At 44.3% G+C, this 20,569-nt stretch overlaps 1 protein-coding gene across 7 annotated transcripts in view; it reads right to left on the reverse strand.

Annotated features, from left to right (window-relative positions):
- The window catches only part of SEPTIN8 (septin 8), a 77,732-nt gene extending 60,773 nt beyond the window's left edge, over nt 1-16,959 (reverse strand). For 3 of the 7 annotated variants that reach the window (XM_073355668.1, XM_073355667.1, XM_073355671.1), the window contains exon 1: nt 16,645-16,956. In XM_073355668.1, the coding sequence (XP_073211769.1) occupies nt 16,645-16,674 (30 nt within the window). In that variant the 5' untranslated portion in view covers nt 16,675-16,956. Of the gene's footprint in view, nt 1-16,644 lie in introns of all 7 variants that reach the window. The other 4 variants (XM_073355673.1, XM_073355670.1, XM_073355669.1 and 1 more) reach the window with 4 other exon arrangements.
- Nucleotides 16,960-20,569: the final 3,610 nt, after the last annotated feature.

Below are 20,569 nucleotides of genomic sequence, written 5' to 3' on the forward strand. Positions count from 1 at the left end.
CTATGCATAATCTTATAGAGGCAGTTGATAATCATAGTACTGTTAGCTGTGGCCTGATAAGCACAGTTCTCAGCATTAAAATTCACCATATGATGAGAGATTGATGGTACAAAGCTAGACAGAAGAGATGAGACTCCCTGACCTTTGTGATGCTAAAAGCTGTTATGTCTAATAGCCATGCAGGTGATACTAAGTCTCAACTGGGCCCCAATTCAGCAAAGCACTTAAGCACCCACTGAAGAGTCACTGAAGTCAGTTAAGTGTTTTGTTGAATCAGGGCCTGGTATTTCAAAGCAAAGGCAAAAGTCCGATGGATCAATAAAAGCATTTAAACGTGGGGTTTGTATTCATTATTTGTATTATGATTACAGTCTGCTGCATTTGAGCTTCTCTCTTTTGCCTCAGCACAGAGTTTGCTGGTTTATTACATGGCTAGCAGAGAGGAAAGCATGTCTTTGTATCTGCTATTCTGTGCTGAAGAATCAGTGACATTCTCCTACCAGGGGAGGTGCTAGCATACAAATGGGCCCCCAGAGTTTTATAAATTGTGCTGTCTAGCCCTGAACAGATCTAATTGACATGATGGTAAAATATGTACCTTGACAGTGTATTCTAGAGTTCCTATGGATTCAGAAAGACCTCAGCCAAGGCAAGGCATCATCAGCTCATCATCAGGTTCATTCTGGGAGCCCTCATTAACAGAACTACTCATGTAAGCAGTATCCCCAACCACAAACGTTTGAATCAATTCTGAAGCACTTCGACGAGAGGAAAGTGATCAGGAACAGTCAGCATGGATTCACCAAGGGAAAGTCATGCCTGACTAATCTAATTGCCTTCTATGATGAGATAACTGGATCTGTGGATGAAGGGAAAGCAGTGGACGTGTTATTCCTCGACTTTAGCAAAGCTTTTGACACGGTCTCCCACAGTATTCTTGTCAGCAAGTTAAAGAAATATGGGCTGGATAGATGCACTACAAGGTGGGTAGAAAGTTGGCTAGATTGTCGGGCTCAACGGTTAGTGATCAATGGCTCCATGTCTAGTTGGCAGCCGGTATCTAGCAGAGCGCCCCAAGGGTCGGTCCTGGGGCCAGTTTTGTTCAATATCTTCATTAATGATCTGGAGGATGGTGTAGATTGCACCCTCAGCAAGTTTGCGGATGACACTAAACTGGGAGGAGTGGTAGATACGCTGGAGGGTAGGGATAGGATAAAGACCGACCTAGACATATTGGAGGATTGGGCCAAAAGATTTCTGATGAGGTTCAACAAGGACAAGTGCAGAGTCCTGCACTTAGGACGGAAGAATCCAATGCACCACTACAGACTAGGGACCGAATGGCTAGGCAGCAGTTCTGCAGAGAAGGACCTAGGGGTGACAGTGGACGAGAAGCTGGATATGAGTCAACAGTGTGCCCTTGCTGCCAAGAAGGCCAATGGCATTTTGGGGTGTATAAGTAGGGGCATTGCCAGCAGATCGAGGGACGTGATCGTTCCCCTCTATTCGACATTGGTGAGGCCTCATCTGGAGTACTGTGTCCAGTTTTGGGCCCCACACTACAAGAAGGATGCGGAAAAATTGGAGAGAGTCCAGCGAAGGGCAACAAAAATGATTAGGGGACTGGAACACATGAGTTATGAGGAGAGGCTAAGGGAACTGAGATTGTTTAGTCTACGGAAGAGAAGAATGAGGGGGGATTTGATAGCTGCTTTTAACTACCTGAAAGGTGGATCCAAAGGGGATGGACCTAGACTATTCTCAGTGATAGCAGATGACAGAACAAGGAGTAATGGTCTCAAGTTGCAGTGGAGGAGGTTTAGTTTGGATAATTGGAAAAACTTTTTCACTAGGAGGGTGGTGAAACACTGGAATGCGTTATCTAGGGAGGTGGTGGAATCCCCTTCCTTAGAAGTTTTTAAGGTCAGGCTTGACAAAGCCCTGGCTGGGATGATTTAGTTGGGATTGGTCCTGCTCTGGGCAGAGGGTTAGACTAGATGGACTCCAGAGGTCCCTTCCAACTCTGTTATTCTATGATTCTATGAAAATCGGGTGCCAGGCCCTACAAATCAGGACATTGGCTAAAATAATAAGGTTCTGACAATAATAAATTTTGGTTTCCTTGCTTGGATTTGTCTTCTGACTTTTGAACCTGAAGGGGTCACATTTTCAAGCTTTTTTCTGAACCATGAAGGTTAGAAGCTTACTTTTCATTCATATAAAAACAGAGATTCTCACCTTATCATCTGACTCCAGAAGCTGGAGATTTATGAAACACCACCAAATATCATGGGACATGATAAAATCACCAGAGCTGGTACACTGCAGAAAGACTCTACTAGGTTTAACACACAGTTTCCTAACAGGGACTTTTCTTTTTCCTTCTTCCTTTTTTTTTTTTTTTTTTTTTGGGGGGGGGGTCCAAACAGGCCAGAAACCATGTTCTTAAGCAGCTGGCCCACAACAATGTTTAAACATGGTTATTTGTGCAATGTGGCTGTGGCTATGAAAGAGCTGCTCAACACGAGGCATACCGCTCAAGTGCACCTTATTTGACAGAATGTCACGCATTTCACTTCCAAATTGCCCAAGGCCCACACAAATTGAGTGACCCCCTCACTTTCATTGTGGAAAATTATTGACATCAGAAATGAATGATCATGACACAGAAGCCATGGAGAGAGCCCGTTACACGACAGGACTGGATCTGGCTGTATTTTAAGCTTCCTGCATTAATAATTTATTGGTGCCACTTCTTTCTGGCCTCTCTCACAAATGGCCTTGGCAAGGCGAGAGGTATGAAACCGGCATATACCATCCACTTCTGGATGAGAGGATGTAAACTCTGCCCCCTTCTGCTCACCCTGACTACGTCCCTCTGCCCTCACAAGGCCCCCCAACTGCAACAAGGGCCCTCTGTAGGGTCCAGACAAGAGAGACAAGGGAATGGTGCCATGAAGGTACTGATCCCCCCTCCCTTCCACAGAGACGGGTTCAGAACCACACATGGAGAAACTCAGGGAGGGTAGGGGGTGATCTGGCCCTATATTAACAGCTGGATCCTCTAGGCAGCTCTGTGAGACCTCTTCCTTACCAATTCAGTGTTGCTATTACCCGGGTGATATTACTATCCTGCATCAAAATTCTCAGCACGGTACTGCGTATTTGCATTTCCTTCTCCACTGAGGCCCACAAGCACGCTCCAAAATAAACACTGCAGATTTCACATTTGAGTTTTGACATCACAGTCACAGTATTTCTTCGTACAAAGGAGACCATGTAAGTCACTTGATTCCCGTTGCACAGAACTCATGACAACAAAGTCTTCAATGAAGCTCCTGGCCTGCACTGCACTCTCCAGAATTAAAAATCACACACAGGAAAAACAATTCCTACCCAGCCCCACTCTTCCACTTTAACCCTTTTCTTAAGAATGTCAAGAATTTTCACAGAACACTCACGCCATTATTCAATATCTCCCCCAGCTTCAAGATGCCCAGACTTGGCACCAAATGTCATTAAAGAAACCAAACATAGAACAACAAAATCTATGTTAAATAAAATTAAACACAGTGACTTAAAATTGCACAGGCAAGAAAAGTCAGAGTTTGGATCCTCCTCTGTCCATAAAGTGACACTAGCAAAAGATGAAAACAAACTGCACCCACCCTGAAAGTCTGTGGGCTGATTTTCAGAGGTTCATAGCAACCCCAGAGCCCATAGAGGTCATTGGGAGCTGCAGGTGCTCAACATCTTTGCAAATCAGTCCATTGTTGTTTATTTTTCACACTGCCCTTCCTATACCATAGGTCCCTAATCCTGGACTACCCTAGACAGGCTCCTCCCAGGAAATAAACTGAATAAAGTGCTCTGTTTTCTGAATGTTTAATTCTAGGGTCACCCAACTATGTAAGTGTTGTTATCAGGCTCATTTAACAAACAGAACTCCGTTCTAATTTGACACTTCTTACGCAAACAAAACTCCCAAATTGCTCCCCTTTGCCTAAATGGTGGTGTGATTTCTTACGCCACTTTGTAACAATGTTTAAATAGCAAACCAAAAGCTGAGCAATCTCAGAACCAATCTAGAAGCCTGGATTTCTATATATGCCTGCACATCAGAGCGCTTTCCTCAGCTCTTGCAAGTAAACGGTTGTATTATATACACACACTTCTATTGTTGTATTATATACACCTTTGTATTATTCTTCTATTGTTCTACAACTCCTATAATTGTATTATATACAACTGTTCCCACGGCGTTTAATCAGCCTTTCACCCCCAAAGCAGCTCTTCACAGAATTATGTGGATTGCTATTTGCTTTACAACATCGTCTTGGGGAGGACGGGGTTGTTAAATTTTTTTTATAAGCAACATTTATTGTGTCAGGTAAACTTCAGCTAGGGTATACACTGCTGCTCGTCTCAGCTTACATACTGTACATCCATCTAAGAACAAACACTACCTACAAATACAACACTACTTCAGCTTTCTACAAATGAACTGACCAGCTCTGTCTTATATTCCCCTTTAAATCCTTTAACTGATAAAAAGTGTATGGCAATTTGCTTTCTAATCTCTTACTTAGCCATTCAGTTGCAATGTTTGCAAGATCTAAATCACGTTAATTAAACAAGGATTAGATGTACATTTTGTCATTGCGACTGAACACCCAGAAGATTGCCCTACATATGAGCTTTGAAAAAAAATGCCATATCTGGGCTGCCTGTCAGTGATGCTAGGGAGACAAGGTGGTAAGAACAGAAGTTGGTCCAATAAAAGATATTACCTCACCCACCGTGTCTCTCTAATATCCTGGGACTGACACAGCTACAACACTGCATACGATATCTACCATGACATATAAAGCTGCGCTCAGATGCCTCTCTCATCTTTTATTGGACCAACTATAAGTGGCAAGAAAATCCAGTATCAGGAACACAACATTTAAACACGCTACAAAAACTCCTCCACAATATTCAGTTTAAGATTTAAAGACAAAACCACGTAGAGCAACACAATCTATAGGATACAGTCAGCTCAAGCTTCACGTACAGGGGTAAAAACAAAAACCTCATCTGAATAGATATGTTCTCATGAAGGCTTCTTTTATTTTCTAAATAATTATCCAAAAGCTGGGGGCTTTGGTTTTTAGTTTAAACTTTCCCATATAATGGGCACAATCCTATTTCTGCTAAGTCAGTGGCAGAATTCTAATGGTCTTCAATGGGGGCACAAGCAGGCCCAGAGCCCCAGAACACCAAATCAGGAAAGCAAGAACCACAGAACATATTGTCTCCCCACACAGGGCCTGACTCAAAGCTTACTGAAGTCAGTGGAAAGATGCCCATTGACGCAACAAACTTGGTTCGGTCACAAAGTACACCTGTAACTCCATATATTAGAGACATCAAACATATGAAGAAAGAAGATACCTCATGATAGATATTTGTGGATAATATCTTTTATTGGACTAATTTCTGTTGGTGAGAGAGACACACTTTTGAGCTCTGTGTAAGCTCGAAAGCGTGTCTCTCTCACCAACAGAATTTGGTCCAATCAAATATATTACCTCACCCACCATCTCTCTCGAATATCCTGCAATCATCACAGCTAAACCACCACTGCATACAATATCTATCGTGTCATATAGAGCTGTGCTCAGATGCCTCTCTCATGTTAAAAGCAAAACTAAAACAAACCACTGTATTTTCTTGTTTTATCTGATATTTGGACCCATAAGCTATATTTTCAGGATCTGTATGAGCAAGCCAGGTGCTCCACATAGAAAGTCTTTTGCAAATACAAACTTTGCCTTTGAGAATGAAGAACATCAGTGGAAACAGAAGGAAACTATGGAACCAAAAATGAAAGACATTTCCTTGAAGGGATGAGAAAGTTCAACACTTCAGCTGCATAAGAATTCCATTCTCTCACAAACTAACCTCTGACTGAGAAGGCAAAAGTTAGAACAGACACTCTTCCTCAGTTCCTTATTTAAAAAAATACCCATGCCAAGCCATCTAGTAAATTACCCTCAGTTTTGTCTTTCAGATATTATTTACACAGCTCCTTAGGCGCCTTAGTTAATTAACCCTCACAGCCCTATGCAAGGGGATAAGCATTATTTCTGCCGACCCCATCCCCCTCAAGTTAGACACAGTAAGTGACTTTCCCAAGGTCACACAACAGGGCAGTGGCAGTGCTGGTTTGTAGTCCCCTGGTCTAACCACTAGACCACATTTCCCTCCCAACCATCCTCTCTCCTTACTTTGAGCAATGGGTCTGCAAGTGAATGAGACACACTGCCAAGTTCCACCCAGAGCAACATGAATGACTGTTGGACAAACTGAAAGCAGAAGTTTGGCCCACAACCTCAAAGAGATATTAGTGGGCAATTCTACACCACATAATGGTTTGGTAAAGGTTAATGGCATTTTTAAGGAAGTGTCATCGAAAGAGGAGAAGATAACTCTGATTCATACTATGTAATTATCCAGCTGCTCTATTCTGCATGCTGAATATTAGCCACAAAGATTATTTGTTTTAGTTACTATTTAAAATAAACATGGCTAATTCCTGCATATGTTTCCAGAATTCCTTGCCTGTTTATAATGAATTCCATCATTCAATACTTTTTTAGGCAAGGCAGAAAGGGATTTTGGTAGGGGGTTACTCTTAAGAGAGCCAATTAATTCTAGCCATCGCTGGGTTTAGTTTCCAGTTCTCATGACACAACAATCCAACGCACAGTATCTCCAAGAAATTTCCATTTCCAGCCAATGGACAATTCTATGTGTGTGAGTGTGAGCAAGATTAATTTTCTATCGATTTTCATAAAGAAAGACAATGAAAAGTACAAAAAGGTAAATGACTTACAGCTTGTATATGTTTCGAAATACCTCATGTTTCATATGCTATCCCAGTAGAATTATGCAATTTTACAGCTTATCAAAGCTGCGAGACCAGACAATACAAAGTCAGACAATACTACATAGATGTCACACGTTAGGGTGGAGTTAACAGTGATAAAATAGGAGAAGACATACATGAATAGGCAGAAGAAGGAAGGAGGTGGCTGTGGTGGGGGAAATGAGGAGAGAAAAAGCAGAGGGGTTATATGGAATGGAAGTCTAGAACTGTTTTAGCCATGTCAACATTTTATACCCAAACATATCGAGAAATCGGGTCCAAATCTCTTTGAATTCATATAATTGTTCTCTATGGTGATAAGCTATTCTTTCTTTGACTGCTAACTCAGACAGTCCAAATACCACTACTGTATGCTGTGTTTTGGTGCTTAATGGCAAATATCCGGAATACAACAAGTAACCTAATCTTGGAGGCAAGGCTATACATATACACCAAAACCACTTGGCTCCAAGAGCTACCTCAAAATCATCAGGCTAATAAGATGACTACTACATATCCTATTAACTGAGGCCTTTAGAAAGCTGCAAAATACCTTTAATCTGAAGAGTCAATACAGTTCAAAAAGCATCTAACTGCAAAACTGAAATAGAAGAAGAGAAATTCAACATAGTCCTTCAGCCATGATACTGCAGAATAAACCCTTACGCTACAACGCCTATGGAAGATGCAGAAAGCAGAAATAGTTCTCTCAGGGCCCATTTTTGCAGTCCTTATTCAGGCAAAACTCCCACTGAACCCATACTGTACGCCAGGCGGGGTGGGCAAACTATGGTCTGGGGACCGCATCCGGCCCTCCAGACGTTTTAATCTGGCCCTGGAGCTCCTGCCGGAGAGCCGGGTCTGGGGTTTGCCCCGCTCTGTGTGGCTCCTGGAAGCAGTGGCATGTCCTCCCTCCTATTCATAGGGGCAGTCAGGGCACTCCACATGCTGCCTCCCGCCCCAAGCACCGCCCCCACAGCTCCCATTGGCAGGGAACCACAATCAATGGGAGCTGCAGGGGTGGCACCCGCGGATGGGGCAGCGCACAGAGATGCCTGGCTGACCCTCCATGTAGGAGCCAGCGGGGGGACATGCCGCTGCTTCTGGGAGCTGCTTGAGGTAAGCGCTCCCCTGCCTCAACCCCCTGCCCCAGCCCTGATCCCCCTCCTGCCCTCTGAATCCCTCAGTCCCCACCCGGAGCACCCTCCTGCACACCCAACCCCTCATCCTCAGCCCCACCCCAGAGCCTGCACCCCCAGCTGGAGCCCTTACCCCCCGTACCCCAACCCCCAATTTTGTGAGCATTCATGGCCCAATTTCCATACCCAGATGTGGCCCTCAGGCCAAAAGGTTTGCCCACCCCCGCTGTACACTAACTGAAGTGAGCTGGGAGAAAGGGTGGGATTAGAGTCCAACAATTTTCTGCCCTCATTCACCAGGGCATTTTGTTGGAATTCACATCATTTAACAACCTGCCTAAAAGGGCCCTTTTTCTAGGGACTGATTTGATCTACCTCTTCTATTACTATTAAATGGTTCAGCTTGAGTACAAACTTCGAAGGCAGCATACGAGTTCCTTGCACACCCTAGGGCAAATGAAATTCAGTTGCAAGGAACATGTCACACCGAATCCACAGTTTAAAGTTTCCTGGGTCAGATAATGCAGAGGTAATGGAGCAGGGGCTTATTGTGGCATGTCATTTAGTAATAGTTCAGTCAGAACTCAAGACTGGATGGGAACAGGCCCACGCACCTAGGAGCACCTTCTGTACAAACTCTCTCATCTTTCCCTGCGTCTCCAACTGCTCCCAAGTAAGTTAGTGCAGAGCCGGATGGGTGGGAGACAGCAGGGGTGTGATGTTTCTGGTTCTAAGGCACGACAGTTCATGGGAACTTCTACTGTAGCTGTTTGACATCCCTGAAATTTCATGTATGTGAGAGACATGCTTTTTGGCTACAATAAGGAATTTCAACTTCTAAACAAAGTCACCCATCCAAGTACTGACAAATCCGCCCGCCCCCGGATCCTAGTTAGCTTGGGAGTTTATAAGAGTTCATAGCACAACGGGGAATATATTTGGCAGAAACTTTACAGATCCCATTGTGGGATGGGCCTGCACACAGATTTTTTTCAGAAAATAATGTTTCCCTATAACATCATTTCAGAGAACATTTGCCACCCCTTCACCCTTTGCTCCACCCCAAAAACATCTGTCATGTTTCAGAGCCTACACAGCTATGTATGCCAGCTGGCAAGCTTCTGAAAGGGAGACTTCAAGGCCTAGACCCAAGACTTGAGGAGAAGGTTCAGGAGAACAGAATTGCTCAAGTTCCTCAGCTCTCAAGCAGTTCTACAAGTTAGCATGGGGCGCTCCTGTTATCCAACATCCCATTGTTTCAGGGTCCTTTTGCCTCAGACTTTATTGGTTTTATTTAAGATCGGCCCAGCTCAAGTTCTGGATGCATGTACACATTTTATCAGTCAAAAATCAATACAAATGTCTTTGACCAATGTCCAAATTAAAAGCCCCCAAATCAAAACTCTCTCACTCCCCCTTTACACACTTGATGAAGTTGGAAGTGATATGGTGCAGATATCCTGGCCCTGAATGAATGGGGCACTATTCTCCCTGTTTCATGAGACTCGATTCCTTCAATGTATTGCACAATTGGAAGGAATAAATCTGGTTTTTCACATACTGTGTTCCATTTCCTCCTCTCCCACTCCAAGCAAAGAGGCATATGGGAAAGGGATAGGGAGATTATCAGGAAGAAATATTGCAAGAGCACAAGAACAGGCATGATGGAGAAAGTTCCACAGACACTAATGACCTGATCCTCAGAGGTGGTAGGCACCCATAGTTCCCACTGGGGTATATCAAACCTTGAGATGAAGGAAACAGGAACAGCAGGTACACTGGGAGGAAAAGACAGAGAGCCAGTTTTCCTGATTTTAGCTGGAAATAACATTGGTATAATCTTCCCAGAGATAATGTAGCTCCCAAAACGTTACCGCTCCTCACAGTGCTGGAGATTCGCTGACATCTCACAGCCACAAACCAAAAAAGGGGCCCTGTCATCTCACTGCATCCCAGAAAGAGAGAGTTGTTCTTCAGGTTTGCATATGTTATTGCTTCTCCAGAGGGCATGCAGGGTTCAGATGGTTCTAGGATTCTCCAGTTCGTGTGTTCTTACTCCCACTGCCTCAGAGCTCGCAGGGATCACACGTATTTAAAAAGATGCTCCCAACTCCCACTTGGAGTAACATATTGTTTCTGTATTACAGGAGGAAGAGACACATTGGATTTGCACTGACAGAAACAGCAATACATTTGGAAAAGCTGATACTTTTCCAGCAGACATTTGTTCCGCACATACAGTTAAAACACTCTTCTTTGTAACCTGACAGATTGTGGGTCAAAGAAGGATGAGCTTGTGCAGGCCACTTGGGGACAGACTGTGGGTCAGAAGTGCAGCCAGCAGTGCCAGCCCCACTGGGAGGAGAACAGTGAGGAAGATCATTTCCCATCCTCACTCCTCAGGCAGGTACATACCCCAGTTAGAAGATCTAGCCAGCACATGGAACGGAATACGCTGCACATTCCAATTCAGAGTAGCAGATCTGCAGCTGCACTTGCTCCCTGATCTGTTAACAATTTTAAAACTCACTTCTTTCTGAAGTTCCTATTTAAATAATCTCTTCCAAACTGAGCACAAGGTCAAAGGTAAACACTCAAGTTGGATAATAAGAACAGACTAGTCTGTTTCTCTCTAGGGCTCCCAAGTCCTAGCAAAATGCTGCAATGGGCAGGGTTATAAAATCTGCAGGAGAATGTCTGAATCCAAATAAAAACTATTTTCGCTGGAATTGTTTAAGTCATGGGAATATTTCTGAAATGTTATTTTTAAAAATATCCAACCTAAGTTTGGGGCCTGCATTGCCCCACCAGTGGCCTTTTCATTGGCAATTGTTCAGTCCTAAACTGGATACATGCAGCTTTCTCCCTTCTATGCTCAGTCTGTTCCTCATGCCCACATCATTCTGTGAGGCCACACGAGCCAGTGTTTGCCAGCAGAATCCTTTTCATGGGGAAGAACTATGATATCTCAAACACCAGACTGTGAAGTGACTACATGCAATAGGCAGGAGGATACCAGCTGTTAAGGAGAAAACTCCTGTTTAAACAAAACCAGCAGTGAAGGCAATGTAGAAAGTTTTGCAAGACTCATCCAATTCTGGTGAAACCTTACAGATACTTTAAAGGTTTTTCCTGGTGGTTTCTCAAGGTCATTAGCTACACAAATGAACAGGTGACAACAATACAACAAAGCTCATAGTTTTTCCAACAGGCAACAATCGCTGGACTCTCTTAAATGTCTGCCAAAATCGAACAGGCACATGAGGTTAGCGGCAAAAATTCCACCATCCTGTCACCATTGGGGAAGACACTCCATTTTCCTCTTTAAAAGTAACAGTTTCTCTGGCAAGATTTTAAAAGAAGGATATTACTGGTTTCTACACAAACCACCAAAAAAATTAAAAAAAAAAAAATCTAGCTACATTAGTTTCAGGACGATTGTGCAACCATTAAACTGCATATACAACTCAGGTCTACCTATGCGCAAATGCCCAGTTATTATTCCAACTGGTCTCCAACATACAGAAATCTCCAATCTGTGCAGTCACAGTATTTGCACATGTAGATTAGGGATGACATTCTCAAAATCCAGGGCCTAGGGGACTGACAAAACAACAGATGCCCGAACATCCAGTGTTAAGGCTGAATATCAGGCCTGACACCTGCGCTCTAACTCATACTAATGCGCCATTCTGAGGGCACATGACTGCCTGAATTAAGGTCAAAGTGACTTACTGCATTTGCACCTATCAATTAATGTATTAGTGGGTTAATCGGACCCTTCACTATGCTACTTGTTGAAATGAAATTTGCCAGGCTTTTTGGCTTACAAAGGCCTTGAAAAAAGTGGGACTATTTTTAATTGTGGGTCTCCACATTTTGTCCCATTTTGAGCTCCATTTACTCTACTCCTCTTCTTCAGTGCCTGCTCTCCCACTTCTTCCCCTCCCATCTGTTTAAACTCTTTCCAGGCCCATTGCATTTCCCTGTCGTTGTTATCCTCCTTCTGCTTTGCTCCTCGCATTTTCTGCCCATGGTGATTGGCTGTTGCACAGCACAGCAGATATACTGACATCCTTTTACTACTGCCAGTGGCTGTGGCAGCACACAATCAAACACATGTCACCTCTTAAGCACAGGATGGCTTGGGGGACTGATAATGAAATTAATACCTTTCATGTATAGGATGTTGGTTCAAGTGCATCCCAGCTCAGTAACATTGGATGGATATTTAGTAATTTATATGAAACGAACTGCTGGTCTCCGTCCAATTCCCAGGGGAGAGATATCCACATCACAAACCAGCTGGGTGGTTTTTATTTGTTGACCATGTCAATAGACACTCTAGGGTAGCAATGGGCTCAGAGGCTGAACTATCCTCCCCTATGTAGAGCAGGTCCTTCTGGGTCAGGGCTGGAGCCCACTGATGGAAAGCCAGTGCTGCCAATGTCTGTGCTGTAGCTGTTGTGTGGCTCAACAGAGGACTACAGTTTCCAGGGCTGTGAAACCAACATATCTTACAAGCACTATATTTACAAGAACAAAAGCACTCTTGAGCACTGATGGTGTGATTCTGCAGCCTAGAATGAATGCAGTCTTAAATGCAGCTTTCTGTGGGTGAATTTTCCTTTCACTTGTTTTTGTTGATTGTTTCTAATATTACTACTTCAAAGGAACTTCATTGTGTTGGAGCGGTCTGTGAAGACATGGTGGAGAACTATACTGGAGAAGTATGCACTTGGAGAGTTTTTAAATACAGATTCTTAATTTGAAGAATCATAACATTGTGAGGTGTCAGTGTCAACTAACTGATGACACCATTAGACTATACAATCACTAGGACTATTTAATCAGATTTTTTTTTGGAAAGTTATATATATAGGGTTTTTCCATGATGTTCCTCACAGTATATATGAGAACATGCTAATTGTGTAAATAAGGACTCTGGATTCTGAGCTTAGAGCATCACAGTCATTTTGAAAGAAATTAGCCTCACTGCTCCTTGACAATAGGGAACTATTATCATCTGTACTTTACAGTTGAGGAAGTGTGCCATAGAGAGGTTAGGTGTCTTGACCAAGATGACAACATCTGTAGCAGAGCTGGGAGTAGGACTCAGCTCTCACAACACAACACTTTAATCACACAATCGCCCTTCTTCCATAGGTGCTGTCTCATGTAACAGAGCATCTAGGCAGGTCCACTGTCAACATGGGGAGGAAATGGGTTGGGGCTCTTCCTATATAAATTAGAAACTGCACCAGTGAGATATTTAGTTCTCCCCTCCCTGTTTCTTTCAAGTATAAAATGTTCTCTCCTGCTACTTGGGCAATACTGAGACCACCTGACCTGGCATCCCTGGCCTTTAGATAGGGCCAGATTTTCAAAAGAGGTCAGTTACCATTCAGGCACCTAAAGAAAATGAATAGATTTTCAATGGCAGCTGCTGGGCACTGATTGTTCTGAAAATCCAGCCACTTCATGTAGGTGCCTAAATGGGAGCTGAGTTCTTTTGAAAATCTGGCTCTACCTAAAGGTCAACTATTTATTATTAAAGAAAGGCTCAGTCCACAGGATGCAGGAATGAACCCTATTTTCTCAGAAGTTCAGTGAGTGCTGCATCTGGTGTTCCAGCTTGATCCCATCTTCAATTATTATTGATTCGCTTTAAACCAGGTCAGCGTTAATGTCACACATATGCAGCAAGCTAACATTCTAGAAATTCTTACATAAATATCAAATGGGAAAAAATTACATCCCCTTTCCATGTAAATGATTCTGTTTCCATTCTCTGCTTCTACCCCATCCCCGCAAAAAAAGTCTTGAAACATCTAATTTTAAAAAACAAAGCTGTACTTGCATTATGTGAACTTTAAACAATTTACAGTTTTTCAATTACATTGACAGGGGATTTCTCTCCCTGTGCCCCAAGTATCACTTTTAAAAATTCACTCTCCAGCTGAGAAATGTTATGCCAGGTTGCAGAGCAATGAAGCAGAGCTGAAGACTCTTGGTAGAAAGGATTTATTATAGAAGGAACTTATCTGTTTTAGCACAACTGACACGTCTATCATTCAAATGACCGTTGCTTCCAGCCCCATTTATTTAGCAACATCAAAATGCAAAATGGTGAGTTTAAGGAACTATGCTATTTAATGTGGTGAAGACATTTTCCGTTCTCAAAAGGTAGAAAGATCCATCATCAGCCTGTTTATTTAGAGTACCCTTCCAACACAATTTTAAGCCTGACAAAAAACAGCTTTAAGCCAACAGATTTCTGTCAGATCAACTTCTGGTAGCACTTATCCAACATGTATTGCCACCCTTCTATTCCTCACCTAAATCATGCTTCAGATTTATTATTCAATATTCTTTGTACATTGACTCAAGAACAAAGATAAAACATAAGTACTCTTTAAAAAAATACCTTCAAACACAAGGCCAATTTTTCTTTGTGCCAATTACTCTTTATGGTAATATATACTGTTAGCTATGGAGAGCAAGCCTTTGGCAGTGTTTCAAGACATTGACATAAAACTGGTATCCAAACAATTATTATTATTGTAAACAAGGCCTTAACTCACTTTATTTATTTTTCTCATCCCTATATAAATGCATACCTATGAACACATGAGTATTCAACTTCCTTTGCAAGCATTTTTGGCATCACAATGGTATTCACAAACTATAAACTTCTTTATGAATCATTTATGCATCAAGCCACACATTGAAACTATACAATAGGCTGGATGGAAATTTTCTTCTGGAAGTGGTTGTATCCTTAAATCCATTGCAGAGTGACCATTTGTTTGCTGGAAGCATATTTCTGCATCTATCGAATGAAGCTTCAATACCAGCATCTGCCATTTGGCTCTGAACCTATGCCCACACTTTATATTGTGATTTTATGTATGTAACATCCCACCTGTTCCCTACAGGTCTGTAATCTATTCTTTCAAAACAAGCATATCAAAACACTGAGGTGGTATTTGTAGAAATGTTGCAATGTTTCTCTAAAACTTCCAACGTAACATTAAGACACACACTAAATCATAGCTGATTTTGTTTATAAAAGTGCAGGTCAAACTGTAAATTAATTTTATCATCCAGAAGCACCCACAAGATTGGCTATAGAAATATCCTTTGCTTCTTTCTTGTTTAGTTGCCAACATTTACACAATTAAGGATTTGCAAGGGCCAAACACATCTGCCAACTAAACAAACGTTTGCTATATTCTAGATAAGATAATGACATGCACAGGAGTTCAACAATCAGCTTTTTCTTTTATTCTGAAGAAAACAATTATTTGTTGTAGAAAACAATGAATAGGAGGTATAGCTGTACAAAACAGAAGCATCTCATGGGGCAGGGGAAACAGAGATTTAACATGTTTTTTTATAGGGATAAATGAAAAGTAACACAGAGCAAGAATGAATCAGCACTACAATATACAACACAAGTTAAGGGCCAGATTTTGTCTTCCTTAGGTTGATTTAAATGGAACTGCTCAAGAAGCAGTGTGGTACTTAATGTGAATTACAGAATATAGTACTTACAAATCTTTTACCCCAGGACAAGTTCAAATAGGGCATGATTCAGCCGCCCTTAATCATGCCAAGCAGTACTTTACACCATGAGTGGAATAACAGAAACAAAGGATATTTATCTATCTCCAGCCCGGTGAGATTGTATCAGAGGGACTCCCCCCCAGAGCATGAGAGTGCGCCGGGTAAACGGGCAGGATCGGGCCCAGAATGATCTGACTGCCTTTCTAGCCTCCTGCTTGCTGTTCTGGCTCTTTCATTACTGGATGGAGACGCTCCACCTAAATTCAGCGGGACTGTCCCTTTGTTGTGTCACAACTTGCGCAACGTAACAGAGGAAAAAACCTTTCGGGTTTGTAGAGTTAAACATTGCAACACGTCTGCAAATACCCAGCTCTCCACAGACACAGGCCCTCTTCTTGAAGGCATTCGACTGATCACCTCCCCGCCCCGATCATCTCTTCCAGCTCGCCATTCCCCACTCCCAGCGAAAGCCCAACGGGAGATCAGCTCCTGACCCCCGCGTACTAGCAACGCCGGGAGCCCCGCTGTCACCGCCCCCTCCCCTTGTCCCTCCCGCAGCCCGAGCCCCAGAGCATCCTCCTGCAGCAGAGCCCAGCCCGGGCTTTACACCCAAACTGGGGCTCAACCCTCCAGCCCGCAGGGCCGGGGCTCGCTGGGAGAACCGCTGCTGGGCACGGGGAGAGCGGGACCGTCCCCGCGCGCTGGGCTGGGCGCCCCGGGGAGAGAGGGGAGGTCCGGGGCTGGCGGAGAGCCGGGACCCCCGGCCGCACGCGCGCTGCAGGGGAGGCTGAGCCCGGCTCCGGGCTGCGCTCCCCTCCTCGAGAGCCAGAGGCGGGCAGCGCCCGCCGGCGCGGCCCCAGGGGGGAAGCTGCCTCCAGCGCGTCTTCCCCAAACTTCCCGGGCGCCCCGGCACAAAGCGGCGACTGACACATCATCTCCCGCCCCGCCTGCAGCCCGCGCTGGGGGCGCGCTGCCCGGAGCCCCCGCGCCCGGGGGCAGCGCCGAGCGGGGCTTCGCACTCACACAGAAGCGCTCCAGGTCCGTGGCCGCCATGGCGGGAGCGGGGGGGGGGGTCTCTGGCCGGGAAACTGCCTTGCCGGAGCCCCGCTCTTCTCCCCGGACCGATGCGGCTGAATGAATCCAATATGGCCACTTCCTGGAAACTCCCCTTTGCAGGCTGGAGAGGCCACGGGGAGCCGCCCTCAGCCCCCCCCCCCCCAGCCTGCGGGGGGAGGGAGTCAGCGAGGGAGGGGGGCTCAGGGCCACCGCAAAGACACCCTCCCCCGCACCCCTTCAGCCTGAGGCTCCCCCGCAAAAGGGGCCGGGGGGGGGGGGGCACCCGGGCGGTGGTCGCCGCTGCTGTGCCGCCCCGTGGGGGGATGCTGGGAGTTGTAGTCCCGCGCCTTTGCGGACCCTGTGCCAGAGACAGATGGATTTTGGTTCAGGGCGCAGCCAGGGGCACCCGTGTCACGAGCTCCGAGGGCCCAGAGCCACCTTCCCCTGGGGAGCCCCGGAGAATCCCAGCGAGCCTGAGTAGAACTGAGGGAGCCCGGCCCGCCTCCCTCCTTGCTGGGATGCGCGGGCCGGGTTGGCTCTCCCCGGGCATGCCAGGAGAGAACGTGCTCCTGCCACAGGAGGCGCGAAGGAGGTTCTGGCAACTGAGCTGTAACAGTGAAGCAAACAGGTGAGGAACCCGGAGGTGAAGGAGTCTAGTCACATCACAGAGAGGGGAAGTGCGCTAGAGTAAGACTTTCTGCGGGGGTCTCCCGTTGCATCTTGTCTTGCTAGACTGTAAATTGTTTGGAGCATGGAGAGTGGTGACTTGCGCAGGGCTAAGACTTAACAAATAATGCATTGTAATATTATCAGGTTTCAGAGTAGCAGCCCTGTTAGTCTGTATTCGCAAAAAGAAAAGGAGGACTTGTGGCACCTTAGAGACTAACCAATTTATTTGAGCATAAGCTTTCCTGAGCTACAGCTCACTTCATCGGATGCATAAAGTATTTTCCACTTTACGCATCCAATGAAGTGAGCTGTAGCTCACGAAAGCTTATGCTCAAATAAATTGGTTAGTCTATAATATTATCAGCAGGACTGGTAGTGTAATGCCGACAGACCCCGGTTGTCAGCTGCGGGATCGAACTGGGGACCTCTGGAGCTGAGTGAATGAGCCAAAAGCCAGCTGGCTCTTAGCTAAGGCTGTAAAGCAAACTCACTTAACTCTCTCTCTAATGGTCTCATTGCCACTGGATGGGACAGAACACCACACCCAGGATGTATGTGGGTTACATACTTCCCCTAGTTGAGGAAGCACATCCTGAGCTTCAGAGACTTCCCAGATGAAATCCTGGACGAGCCCCCACTTGTAATGCTGACAGACCCCGGTTGTCGGGATCAAATCTGGGGCCTCTGGACCTTAGTGCATGAGCCTCTACCACATGAGCTAAAAGCCAACTGGCTGCTAACTAAGGCTGTAGAACAAACTCATTAATCTCTCTCTTTAAGTGGCCTTGGTGCCACTAGATGGGACAGAACACCACACCCAGGAGGTGTGTGGGTTACAGCAGCACAACCTGTTATTAAGATTGCCCAGCACATCCCATTATAAGACCCTGTTTTCAGTTGCTTATAACTTTGCCAAACTTTAACCATTGAGGCTGAATTTTTTCATTCCTCATTCACTTCCCACTTGCTGCCTCAAAGGAGGCAGAGATCAGACAGTTCTCCCCCTCCCCAGCTGATGCCTAATTTTTTTAAACATTCTGTTTCATGTATTTTGTTACCTGTTTCTGTGGCATGCCTAGCATGCTTTTGGGTATTTGAGAATAAATAATTATGTACCCACAAAAGCCGACTGCTATTAGCAATGTCTTTTAAAAGAAGCTAAAACAATAATAGCTTTTTTAGTGCCTCCCATAAGAGGATCTAAAATGCTTTACGAACATTATTGAATTAAACCTCTCCACCTCCCACAGTTAAGTATGAAAATATCACCACTAGTGAAACTTTCACAGAGCTGCGCACTCAATGAACAAATTAAAACTGAGACCACTGTTGGTTCCATCGCTGTCCATCTCATGGTTATCTTGTACTCCCCCAGTCTGTTTGTTGTATGCACCTGTTACCTCTCATCTTATACTTAGATTGTATGCTCTTTGGAGAGTGACCATCTTTGTGTTATGTGTGTTTTACATGTGTTATCTGATCCCTCACTGGGGCCTATGGGTACTACCACAATATAAATAATAATAATGAAGTAGTGTTAGATTATACAGTAATGAGCCGGTTTGCTGTGGTACAATAGGTGTATAAAATCTTGTGTTAATCAATATGATCCTTTATTCGTCACATTGTTCCTAAATCATTTTGCAGGAGATCAGACAAGCATGTGACTGGAGGAATAAAACCACAGGATATGAATATCAGAGGTAGCTGAGATAACTGGAGTGAGGGGGGCAAGGGTCATTAGAAATAAGCATTCTAGTCTCTATTACAGAAACCAGGTCCTGTGATGAAAGTGCTAGGATGTATTTTCCCTGCAGCAATTTGGAGGTATTTTCTAATTAGGTATCATTTGAGTGAGTTGCACTGTGGATTACATCAAAGAAGTATGATAAGCCCACTGCTCTTTGGCAGATATATTGCTTTGTCTTTCCTGAGCCCATCTCCCCTTTGTACATTCACTTCCAAGCTGTTTCCTGTGTTAATCTGCACTCTGACAGCAAGGCTGCCAAGATGTCATCTTTATGGGTTCTTTCCTGAATCTAGGGTTTATCAAACACATTTATGGCCTGATCTTGAATACCCTCAACCAGGTTCATAACTTTATGCTTGTCAGTAGTCCCACTGACTTTAACGGGACTAACTGTGGGCCTGATCCAATGTAGTCAATGGGAGTTATTCCACTGATTTCAGTAGGTGTTGGATTAAGTCCAAAATTGCTTGCATACAGGATCAGGGCCTTCATTTGTATTTTTAAATGTAAGCTGAAAAAATGTAAGCCCATGCCCTTTTTTGCTTCTTTTGTGCTGTATAAAGTAGGCCTGCTTAGTTTATTTTCTCTCCCCTCCCTGTCCCCTCTCCAAAAAAAAAAAAGTTCTGTTCTATAATTTTAGTACCTTTGAACTTACAAGGATACAAAGTATTATCTTCCCTGTGTTGCTAGAGCCTTTGAGAATTGGAGTGGAAACTTTCTCAGCCCTTGACCAATGGCATAGGCTTGCTGAGTCCTTCACCAACAAAGCTTTCCCCTCCCATTTGTTTGTATGGAGTTTGAGTTAAATAGATGTTAGAACAAACCAGCAAAAATCCCACTAAAAGTCCCCTCCTCTCGCAGATCTCAGGTTGTCATCTCCGCTTGTCTCGTTCCCACAGGTTCTCCAGTCCTCCAAGGAATCCTCAGGGAAAAACAGGGAAGTCAGGACCTGATACTTCTAATGTGCACAAAAGGCAGATTTCTTAAAAGGCAAAGAAAACCTTGCAGACCTTCTTTATTACATCATAAAGAAGCAAAAATAAATTAATTAAAAACCCGCAAACTTTTTTTTCCTTTTCTTTGCAGGTGATCTTTAAGGCTCCAATTTACCAAAGCATTTAAAGTACTTGCTTAACTTTAAGTATACGCTTAATTCCCACTGAAGCCAATGTCTGTGCTTAAAGTTAAGCACATACATAAGTGCTTTGCTGGATAGGGATGCACTTAGTAAATAAATCAAGATTCTTTCCCCCCAGTAAAAAGAAAACTGCCCCAGTGGGGCTGCTGCCACTGGGAAAACTGCCCAATGGGTCCAAGGCCCATTAAAGCCAGTGGATAGACTCTATTGACTTCAATGGGCTTTGGCTCACTCCCGAAGAGAGTAAAGATGGAGAGGCAGGCAGGGGAAAAATCCAGAGACATGGTAACTGGGTCAAGAGACCACTCTATTGTAGCTGCATCCTGTGACCTGAT

The sequence above is a fragment of the Lepidochelys kempii genome, chromosome 8 (assembly GCF_965140265.1).
Source record: "Lepidochelys kempii isolate rLepKem1 chromosome 8, rLepKem1.hap2, whole genome shotgun sequence".
Taxonomy (NCBI): domain Eukaryota; kingdom Metazoa; phylum Chordata; order Testudines; family Cheloniidae; genus Lepidochelys; species Lepidochelys kempii.